The sequence below is a fragment of the Nuphar pumila genome, chromosome 10 (genome assembly GCF_984573655.1).
Source record: "Nuphar pumila chromosome 10, dmNupPumi1.hap1.1, whole genome shotgun sequence".
Lineage (NCBI taxonomy): Eukaryota > Viridiplantae > Streptophyta > Magnoliopsida > Nymphaeales > Nymphaeaceae > Nuphar > Nuphar pumila.
This window is the reverse complement of record NC_143258.1, coordinates 104,878,122-104,890,437: the sequence shown is the minus strand read 5'-3', so window position 1 is coordinate 104,890,437 and position 12,316 is coordinate 104,878,122. Positions and strand designations below refer to the sequence as shown.

The following is a 12,316-nucleotide window of genomic DNA, read 5'->3' as shown; positions in this document are numbered from 1 at the left end:
CTTAGTAGAGATCCGCACTGCACATGCCCTATTCCGAAAGGCCGGTTCGAGATAAGTGTTGTGGCTTTGAGTCACAACCCTAACAAGTTCGCATTTTAGTAAAAGGGGCAGAAGGTATAGGCTGACCCCTCCCAATATGCCTCAGCCCACAACTCGCATACTACATCTCAACAACATTCATGCAATGCATTCAGACATTCCTCTCCCCAAGTTCCATTGCCAAACTTATCCATGTCTTCATCGTTGTCATAGGGCATCCATGTCACTTGTAATATAGAGGTACTAAAACTTATGATGGATTCACACTAATGGAAGGAAATAAGATATATTACTATGTACTCTTAGCTTACATGATCCTCAGACAGTTTATCCAATTTTCTTTGTGCTACACTCCATGATTGGCGCACATCAACAGGTCGGATTTACCTGGACCCGACCCATGCCAAACCCTATAGGGTTTGTGTATGGTAATAAATAAGAAGACCCGATTAAGACCCAAATCCGTACTCGAAGGTCAGCTTAATACATGGACCCGGGTATAGTTTGCAAAATTTTATACCAGACCCAAGTATAGTTTGTGAAATTTTATACTAGACCGGGCCTGACCTTATTTCCAATTAAGACTCACAAATTTTCAATGTAAAAATGATAAAAAATAATATTTTGCCGGGTATGGCCCGGGTCTGGTTCATGTAGTAGTGATCGGGTCTGGGTCTAATTTCTCTTATGGTAGGTCCGATTAGACCTGAGTCCAAACTCGATATCATACCCAAAAATCGGTGCCAGGTCTGGTTCTACATGAGTCTGAACCAAACCCGCCCCGTTGAGAGTCATGCTTCTTGCCCAACACAGAGCCTGCTGCTTAGCCCTTAAGGCAAGAAATGCATACCCTGACCAACGGGGGGATTCGCTTGTCTGGTAGGAGTAGTTAGTGCACGTCACCTTGTGTTGGGACGTTTCAAGTTAGGGGTTTGCCTAAAACCAGCTTTGTCTGTCAAAAAAGCAGAAATACCTAACTTTTGACCTCTTGGCATCCTTCAACTTTAATGCCTTAAGCTGACCCATCTAATCAGCTGTGTGGAGCACTTGTTGGTGTTGGTGTGTTTGTGTGTGTTATAATGAACACGATTATTCAACTAATCTGTGAAAAACAAACCAAAGTTTTATTTGATGCAAAGCAGAAATAAACACCACATTTAATTTCCAAGACACGGAAGACCAAAAGCTACACAATGATCGTGATCTCTAGCTCTATATTTCATAGAAATTAGTTTGTTTACAAATTTTTCCCTACCAAGGAAGCCAGAATTAACAGGGGGTTACAATTTGCAGACAACTTCTTAACATAAATGAACAAATGAATCTGAATTCTCTAGGAAACTAAGGCTCTGTTCTGAAGCCGGAGTTGGAGAGGAGATCATAGGGGTGATGCGAGTGGAGAAGAAAATGAGAGAGTCTCTTCTCCACACTCAACACCACACTCATCTCCCAAAACAGGGTTCCCAAACACCTGTGGGGATAAGTGGTATTAATTAAAGCCTCATTAAGTACCATCTCCCCTCTCATCTCCTGCTCCCAAGCAGAGCTTAAGTGAAAGATTTAACTTTAGGTATCTTAAATTGTCGTCATTATCTTAACAAACTCCTCATAATTTACAAGGCCGTCTCCATCAGTATCAGCCTCACTGATCATCTGCTTTGCTTCTTCATCTGTTAATTTCTCTCCAAGATTGATCATCACATTCCTCAACTACCAAAATTAACAAAATGGTCAGCATTTCTATTGATTCGCGGCATTCTAATCAAAATTCAATAGAAAATTAAAGGAACAAAAAAGAAAATAACTAAATCACCTCATCTGCAGATATATAGCCATTTTGATCCTTATCAAAGACTTTGAAAGCTTCTCTAAGTTCTTCTTCTGCATCAGTCTCCTGCATTAGTGAAAGCAGAATATTAGTTCAATTTTTCACAGAGCATTTATATATGTGCATGCGTGTGTTCATGCGCGCATTTATGTTTACAGTTTATATAGTTTTCCAAAAAAGCGTATAGCACTACTAGTTCAAGCACAACGGTTATTTGGGCTATTTTAATACCCATGATGATAGTTTTTTTTTTTTTGACAGGCAAACTAGGGGTAACCCAATTTCGAACCCAAGGCCTTTCGGTTATGACAGTGCAATCCAACCATCCAGCTATCTTATCAGGTCTCGAAACAATGATGCTTAGATATCGGGAGGCTTTACAACATTGGGTCTTCTATAAGCCTAATTGCTTAAAGGCCTTGTTATATATATAGGTTGGCTAAAGGGCTCATGCCCAACCTATTAAAAGAAGAGAAAATTTGTCCCACAATATCCCCAGACTTAAATATGGGTAAATATTGGCTACTAATGAAGGTACATAACTAATGAGCTAGAAATCGTAGGTGCAAGATGAATCTACTCAATCTAGCCATGCAGATGTTTTCAACATGGTTTGTTTGCTAAGTATCAAGCCTTGGATGGTACTTTTCTCATGTAAAAATGTGATATTTTTGAGTTGATTTTTGGACCCCTTTAAAAATCTAATTACTTATCATAATCACGTGGAAAATATTTAGGCTCTCATAAACCCAAAAAGCAGGTACCACCAAGGAAAGGCCTAAGAATTAAGATTATTAGAAACATGGGAGACAATGATACCATCTAGCAAAAACTTGAAGTGAATTTTATTGCATCGGATCTCAAATGGTTTTGGGGATCTAAGATCTCCTCCTTCTGCATGAAGGTTGGATCTGACATGGGTGGCATGCAAGATTCAACCTCGAATTGCGAATCTTCGGACCTCTAGAGGCATTCAAACAAACCCTTACAAAGCTAACACAAAATAAAAAAAACTCATGTAGATGGTAGATTAACATCAACTGTATTTTGAACTTTAGAACTAGGTGTAGGCTTGAAATTCCATCTTTCAGTTCAAAGCTTTTAAGGTGGCCAGCCTTGATAATGACCATTGTTCTCCTAAAAGACTGAAACCAAAAACCTAGCAAAGACTTCATAAAACAAAAACCAGGCACCCTACTCATACCTACCCATGGTCCATCCTTAGAAGGAGTACTAACTTACCTCAATTTGGAACAAGTCAATATCCCTATATCCACCTTTTGGAAAAAATGGACACCCTTCTGAAAAAATTGGACTCCCTTTCCTCAAAAACTTCAAACATGATCTGCCAATATGGAATGGTGGGCCCTAGCCAAACCAACCCCATTTCTGGTCAACTCTTGACTTGGTCAAGTCAACTGGGACCAAGTACTGTGTGTGCCACAGTCTTGGTAAACTAGGCTTACTGAAACTTGGCTGAGTTTTTACCAACGGCCTTTAGATTCAACACCTCTCATGTTAAAATTAGGTCTTGGCTGAGTCAAATATTGAGTTTTTGACTTGACTGAGTCAGATGGCTCAGCCGATGCGGTCATATATAAACATGAGGTTCAATGTAACAACTGAAAAGTTGGACAGTAACTGATAAGTTGAATGACCTTTTGTAATTAACAAAATTATGTTTTCTTTTTTACCTTGATTTTCCTAGCCATTAAATTCAAAAACTCGCCGAACTCAATGGTGCCGTTGCCGTTGACGTCCACCTCGCTGATCATTTCCCGCAATTCCTCATCCGTAGGGGTTTGACCCAACGACCTGATCACGGTTGCCAACTCTTGGATGGTAACGCATCCTGTAATAACCATTTAATTAATTAATTAATTAATTAATTTAAATTACTAAAAAAATGGATATGCTACATGACCTATATCCTTCTCAATCTAAGATTGATCCCAATGTCCCTGCTTTTTAAAAATGGTAATCTCACATTTTTTGTTAGATAACAGAGAAAAAACCACCTTGCATATACTGAGTTCATTGGCATAAATCTCCAGGTCCTCCTTCACTAAGGAGTAGATCCGGCTTTGTTTTCACGACAAAAGAGGAAACACCTATGGATTTCGAACTCGTGATGTCCCATCAACTTGATGACATTCACCAGTCACCCCTTCCCAGAACTTGAAGATATGAAGTAGTAGTTTGGGCTGATCGGTTACCAATCCAAAGTCCAAACCATATCCATTTTCAAGGATATGGGTCAGGCTTAGCTTCGTTACCACATGGACTTTGTAATGTCATAGCTATAGTCACAGATATAGGGGATATTTTGAAAATATAGCGATAATATAGCTGTAAATTTATAAAATGATATTAAAAGCAAAATATCATGCTATTTTGGAAATATCAGAAATTTACATATACGACATATAATATTATGAGTTACCTTTTACTTTTTTACTTCTTTTCTATATCTTAACTATGTTTTTCTTCCTGCTTTTATATTTTTTACTTATTTCTTTCATTATGTGTGTATTTTATTATCTGAACAAGTTATTTTTTTTACTTATTTTTATTATTTTTATATTTTAATTTCTTAAGCGACTTTTTCTCAAGATTTATCAACTAAACCTATATCATCACGGGAAATTGCCTTGTCCAAATATAGCCAAGACGGACATTTGTGACTATGGTTATAGCCACTTGATGTGGAATTATGAATATCAAAAACCATATTACACATGTCGGTGACATTTTGAAAATATCATGATTTTATCATAAAGTTTCACAAGCAAATATTATGAAAATATGTTCATTTTGAGTTGCGTTTTTTTATCGTGATATTAACTCAATATGTTTTTATTCAGATTTATATGTACCATTATTTTCCTAAAAAATTCTTTAAAAAAGGAAATTTTAATTTATCATGAGATTTTAGTCACCAAGAATATCCAAGAAGGAGATTAATGACATTGACTGAAAAAAATACTAGTCAAACCTAAAATGAATTATATTCAACCATATCCAACTCATATTTCTATACTATAAGACGTACACATGCTAAAAATTCAACTCATATCCAACTCACATTTCTATATTATAAGACGTATAATCAGATTAGTTAGATTCGGTAGCCAAATTGGGATCCGATTAATATTGAGATCTGGATTCAGTATTGAGTTTTGCATCTGAATCTGACTAAGATATGAATCCGATTATATGTAAATATCGGATTTTAAGCTAATTGGATCTGGATTGATTTCATCCCACTCTGAATCTGAATCCAAAATCGATTGTCAGATAGATCCAATTAGGTCAGCTTCAGTAATGACTAAATCCGACCCGTTTACATCCCTAAGTAAGACGCACCTGCTATGAAAATATGACCAACGTGCCCAAAAGGGTCATTTTCTATGAGGGAGTGTTTGGAACAATGTTGTTGTCAGTATCGGTGCGTATCCGATACTTATCGTATCACCAGAAAATCGATACGATTCTGACTTGAATCGTTTTTTTTAATAAATGTAAAAATAGCGTAAATTTATTGTTTAATATTATTTAATAGATTTAACACGTGTTTGATTGACACGTAATATTTTTAATTATTTTTTGGCCGATTCAGAACGATAAACTTGAGTATTGGTATTGGCCGATACACCTGAATCGTTGGCCAAACGATACAGGTCCGAATTACGATACTGACAACATTTGGAACTCCGCGTGCAAGTTCTAGTGTTCAACAATTTATCCACAAAACTGGGATAAGTTGGGATATTATATGTTCCATAATCCAATATCCCAACTCATCTCCTTAATTTATCCGGATAACTCGGTGCATGCAAACACCACCTTCCCCATATACTTTATTACTTCAATGGATTAAACTAACCAAACATTTTAGAAACATACAACTCATTTCCAAAAGTTGGGATATTGTATACTCTGTATTCTGCTCCATATATGATCCAATATCCCAACTTATCTGGATAAGTGGGTGCAAAAAAACTTACTGTTCATTTCCAAATTAAACACAACATTTTTCACAATATAATGAAATAAACTTAAACGTTAGCTTCGTGATTTACCTCTTACACCCATTTTTCAATTTCATCGAAAAAAACCGTTTTTTAAAAACCAACAACGAAAAAATACCTCTCGGTAATTAGTCAAAAACTACCTCTTCTTTTGTATAATTTACAGAAAAACCCCAACAAAACACAAGAACTGCAACACCGCCTAAACTGTACAAACCTCATAGAAAAGGGAAAAATCAAAACCATGTCGGTCATTTCGTTCATCTTAAGGGTCAAAAAAGGGAAAAAGAAAAAGAAAAAAAAATCTAAACCAGTAACTATTATTCACAAACAAAAAGTAAAAAAGAAGAAGAAGAACTTAAACTAGCAGGGACCAAAAGCGATCAAAAACCCCAAAAATATCTCAGACACCCAAAAGGCGAAAATGCAAATACCGTCTCCATCTTTGTCGAATAAGCAGAAAGCCTCCTCGAACTCTTGAATCTGATCTCTGGTCATGCGTTCCGCCATTACCGAGCCTCCTTTTTGCAAATATAAATAACACAGAAATGAGAATGAAGGAAGGGAGGTAGAAAAGGAGGAAACGGAAGAGAAGAGAAGGGTTTAGAAAACGGAGGAGGAAGGAAAGAGGGAGCGAAAAAGAGTGCGCTCTAATGATCTTCGCGTGGGCCTTTTTGTAGGCCTTTGGTGACTCTTAATCACTGTCATTAACGCTAATTAATTAACGTAAGGTGAAGTTAGGGAACAGCTAAACGATTACTCTTTATATGACTAACAAACTACCGAGATGCCATTGCGTTTTCGTTCGATTATCGGGTATGTTATCGGGTCCGAAACTGGGTCTAATCGGACCCACTATAAGAGAAACCATATCCGGTAAGAACTACATGAACCAGACCGGAGCCATACCTGATAAAATAATATTTTCTTTATCATTTTTACATTAAAAAATAATTACGAGTCTTAATCGAAACTCAGGTCAAGACCGAGTCTAGTATAAAATTTCACAAACTATACCCAGATCAATATATTAATCAAACCTTTGGGTCCAGACTCGGGTCTTAATTGGGACTTCTTATGTATCACCTTAACCAGACTCGTTGACACCCTGGTATAGGATTAGGGTTTGGTGATAAAAAAAAGGAGGCCAGATTACAAACTGGGTCAAACCCAAAGAGTTTTATTAGTATATTGAGCCGGGTATAGTTTGTAAATTTTCATACCAAACCTCGGTATGACTTGAAGATCAGTGATTTTTTAATATAAAAAGATAAAAAAAATATTATTTTGCTGAGTGTGGTTCATATAATCCTTTTTGGGTTGGGTATGGTTTTTTCTATAGCAGACCTGACAGTATCCAGGTCCAGACCCAGTGCCCGCACCTCAAAACAAATTCGGGTTCAAAGTCACCTGTGTCCAAAATCCATCCTCATGCAGGAATGGAGGTTTGGATTTTGAGACAGGACGGGAGTGGAGACCTTGTCCCCCGCCCCGCCCCGGTCCACTAGGCAGGTTTGTGTGGCCCTTTATCCTGTAGCTCAGTTCAAGCGAGAGAGCAAGACGGGATTAAGGGTTGTGGGTGTTGGGTGATATCGCTGAGGTCACTCAGCGTTTTATGCGATCTGCTTTTGAGGTCAGTGGTCAAGTTCTTTGTCAAAAAACATGTGCATGAATATAAGCGCATTTTTTTAATTATGATAGTTACGGACTAACAGATTTGAGAAAAAATTCAGGACTTTCACACGAGGACTTGACAGAGTAAATGACCAAAATGCCCTTTTCAAATTTTAACACGTTTTGTAATTGGAACGTATACACTGTACGAAAAGTGTAGAACCTGAGGTGAAAGAGGAGGACTTTTACGTCTTTGACCAAGAAATCCGTGGCCAAGAATTCACGACCTTTTTGGTCTGGGTCAACGGATTGGCACGTGCCACATCCATTGACGCGGTTTTCCTGACTAAAATGCTCAATAATATAAGCACACGCTCGTATCACGCGGTGGTGGACTCAACGCTGACGTGGATATCTTGCCAGCCAAGGAATAAACCAAGTTCAAATAAAGAAATAAATGAGTAAATCAAAGCTAAATAGAAGCATTTTAAATTTATTGGTTGTAATATTTTATGTCACCAATGTTGTCAGTATGGGAATCAGAGCTATATCGTTTGGCTAACGATTCCGCTGAATCGGCTCATACCGATTCTCAAGTAAATCGTTATGAATCGAGCAAAAAATAATTAAAAAATATTATATATCAATCAAAACTTGACATATGTTAAAGCCATTAAAAAAATATTAAAAAATTAATTTTAAGATATTTTCTTATATATATTAAAAATAGCCGATTCAGGTAAATATCGATTTTTTGCGATACTCTAAGTATCGTCCGATTCAAACCTAGCTAAAATCAGATGGCGAGCCATATTAACCAATCTGACCTTATGATGTGTTCATCATGGTCTGTTAATTTGCTAGGGGACACATTTTGGATCGTGTTTTTTCCATGTAAAAATATGGTGTTTTGAGCCATCAAATTGGACAGAAAAAGCTCGGATTCCTTCATGTTTCCTTCTTCTTTTTTCCTTTTTTGTGATTTAGATCTGTATTTTTTGTCAGATTTCCATTCGGATCTGGATCAAAGTGAATCATTTGCACCTTTTACATGTAAAACCCTAGTTTTCGAGTTTTTTGGTTAGATCCAATATAAACATAAAAAAATTCAGATGCAGATCTGATTCTACTACACCTGGTCTAGTTTGGATTCCGACTTGTTGTCCGATATTTGGATTCTGATTTGAATCTATCATTATTCGACCCGTTTGCACAAACATGGAATTTTCATATATAAGTACAGGATTGATCAGTGTGGCACCTCTTGAATGTAACGGGATGTCTGAATCATAACGGTGGCTTCTTCCCATTATTTGAAATAAGATTGATTATGAGTTGTTAATAGGTAGGATTAAGCAGGTTAGTAGCGTGTTAGAAATGATTGGATATAGCCTAATTAATCGGATCTGAAATCAGATGGAGTAATTAAACATTGCCTAACCCCAATCCGATCGGCTTGATATTATATTGATCCAGTGTCGAATTCGGATCCAAAATTGGAGTTTGATGTAAATGACAAAGCTGAACCTTTGACCTGATTAACTAATCAGATCAGATTCTCTTCGCCGAATCTTTCTTAACAGGTTCAGGTGCCTTTACACACCCTTACCAGCGCTATCAACTGGCCGGGTATGACCAATACAGACCGAAATCCGATCCGATCAGATTAATGTAATAGATTTCGTTGGCACGCGATAACCAAGTAGCACATTGGATGGACCAAGATCTCATTTTATAAATCTTCGAGGACTCAAAGAAAGAAAGCAAAAAGCAAAAGTGATTCGTGTAGTAGCGGCAAGGTTGAAGCTGCACACCATCCAGGTGGTATCCCATGTGGTAAGCGAGATCCTGTGTCCAGCTGAAGGCCCAGGATCGAATCACCGTGCCACATGGGTCGGGCCGTTGTTTTGATAGGGGTCCGCCTAACCCCAGCTTGCCTTTCAAAAAAAAAAAAGGAAAAAAAAAAGTGGAAGCTGGGTGTACTCCCCGGTGGGCAAGGGAAACCTCAAGGGTTTTATTAATCGGAGGCCAGCCAATGTGTCCCTTGGCCTATATAGCCAAAAGAAGAAAACAGAAAAGTAACGAGTGAAATGAGAGTAGCATAAACAGTGAAGACATTGGACATTGCTGGTTCAAAACCCCAGTAGTACAATTGAATAATAACTGGTGGGGGCCTGCCTAACCCCAACTTGCCTTTAAAAAAAATAAACATTACTGCCTTAAAGCAATACAAGCATAGTTTAGCCCACCAGGGATCCACCTTCTTGGTTTGGGGGGGGGGGGGGGGGGGTCTGGTTTCTCACCTGACATGGGATGACCATGGTTTGAAACCCATATGGAATATTCCTTGCCGCCCGGCCGGCAGGGGGACCTCAAAGGTTTTGAAAAGCGTGCTCTGTGATGGGGTGGGTTTTCTTGGCCTTAAAGTACAAACGTTGTTTAGGTTGAAGATGAGTTCTGATTGAGATCCAGATCTTTTCAATGTGGAATATGTAAGGGGCCCTGGTTTCTCACCTGACATGAGATGACCATGGTTTGAAACCCATACAGAACATCCCTTGCCGCAAGGTTGAAGTTGGGTGTACTTCCCGGTGGGCAGAGGACCTCAATGGTTTTGAAAAACCAGGTCTACCAATGTGTGGTCGGTGATGAGGTGGTTTTTCTTAGCCTCAGTAGTAAAAGTACGAATGCTGTTTAGGTTGAAGACGAGTTGTGATTGAGATCCAGATCTTTTCATAGTGGAATATGTAAAAACACAGATTTTAGTTACGCCGCGCTTCAGCCTTGTGACAATGTATGCACACAAATTGCGTTTCAAACTCATGACATCCCATTAACTTAGGCTATGTGAGAATCTTGGATTTTGCGGTTGTGTTGTGGTTTTAGTCATGCACCATTACTCTTTTGTCGTTTGATACTAATGGGTGTTGCTGAAACAATGGGTTGTCTGGCCCAACACCACATTTCTATACCTCTGACAAAGAGGATGTTTTTGGCAACTCCATCTCTCAACATCACACATGGGATAAATGATATTTTGGAAACACGGTTTCCATGTCCTCTTTCTCATGAATATCCCAGTTACCAAAGATCAACAAGTGTTGGACTAGGAGACATGGCACAAAGGAATCCTGATCCAAGAAATCCAATGTCACAAATCTCGTTCTTAGGAGAATCTCAACAGGGAAGGTTCTCGCTATATTTGAAATTTTTGATTTTTTTGAAAAGACAGTCATATAAAATTAATAAAAAATATATCATACAAATATAAAAAATAAAATAAAAAAAGCATAAAACTGTTTTTATCGTGACCACGGTTAAAAGTCCTTTTCATTATTGACGCGTGCACGTCCCATCTATCATCAAACACATTATGTATATGATACAGGTCTCTCTCTCTCTCTCTCTATATATATATATATATATATATGGGTTAGTGACAATGAACTATTGAGTTTAAATTACCTTCTTTTCATTTTTCTTTTAGATTAGACCTAATGTGATTATAAATTGTAAGTAGATTTTTTAAGGAGCTTAAAAAATTAATGGCTCCAATGCACTAAAATTTCATGACTCAAAAAAACACAATTTTAGATCTAAATAAAACAATCCCAGGTTTTGATCCTTAACAAACCAACTATGTTGAACATATTTATATGGTCAGATTGAGTCGATAATGCTTGAACCTATGATTTTCATTTCAATAATTGTGTGCCTTCAATGACACCAAATACTAACCTTAATATATATAAATATATATAGAGAGATAAAGCTATTCATATTACATTAATATTTTAATAAAAAAATGCAAAATTAGAAAGATAAATACCATATTTTTTGACATTATATTGGCATTTGAAATGTCATGATATTTTCAAAATATCGGTGATATTTGTGACTTTGGTTTATGTCATGTGGACACTATCCTCTATACCAAAGAGTTCATGCCTATGGAGATGCATGTTTTGAAAACAAAGACAACCTAAAGTGTGCTCTTGACCTTTGAAATTGAATGATCGAAAAGGCGAAAATATGTAAACCAAAATGACCCCGCTACCAACTTTTTGTCTATGTCTTTCTTTCATCAAAATAAGGTGTCCCTCTTTTACCTTCGATTATGATTATCATGGTGTCATGTGTTGCTTTTTCAGCGACGCCCTCAGGCCTCGGCCACAGTCATTATGAGGGAGGTTTGAGTGAAATGTGATTGCATAATTTCAGTTTTTTCTGGATATTTCTCATTTTCAAAGCCTGGAGGTTGCTATACATAAACTTCTTCATTGATGTGTCTATTTCAGAATGTACTCTTAACATCAATTTGATATAACTTGAAGTTCATGTAACTAGCAAAAGCAAACATCATTTGAATTGACTCCAATCGAGCCACTGGTGCATAGGTTTCATCAAAATCTATGCCTTCTTCTTAATTATAGCCTTGTGCTACTAGCCTTGGTTTGTTATGAATGACTTCACCATTTTCGTCCAGCTTATTTCGGAAGACCCATCTTGTTCCAATTACCGGATGATCCTTTGGTCTATCAACTAGATCCCAAACATCATTCATAGTAAATTGGTTAAGTTCTTCAAACATGACCAAAAGCCAAAATTCATCATCACAAGCCTCATTGATATTCTTTGGTTCTATTTTAGATATGAAAGCAACATTTGCAATATATTTTTCTAATTGCCTTCTAGTTTGAACAACACTTTTTATTTCTCCAATAACTTGCTCATGTGGATGATTGAGAACTTCTTTCCAAACCGGTTGAAGAGGAATATTTTCTTGAGAAGTACTCTCTATCAA

The 12,316-nt window shown here is 37.3% G+C and overlaps 1 protein-coding gene across 1 annotated transcript; it reads right to left on the bottom strand.

Moving 5' to 3' along the window:
* Positions 1-1,226: 1,226 nt before the first annotated feature.
* Positions 1,227-6,539, bottom strand: LOC149827752 (calmodulin-like). The gene is made up of 4 exons (XM_090019594.1): positions 6,333-6,539; positions 3,562-3,719; positions 1,853-1,933; positions 1,227-1,749 (listed from the first exon to the last, which is right to left on the bottom strand). The coding sequence occupies exons 1-4, from the start codon at positions 6,406-6,408 to the stop codon at positions 1,615-1,617; spliced, it is 450 nt and encodes a 149-aa protein (XP_089875720.1). The 5' UTR covers positions 6,409-6,539; the 3' UTR covers positions 1,227-1,614.
* Between the last annotated feature and the right edge of the window lie 5,777 nt (positions 6,540-12,316).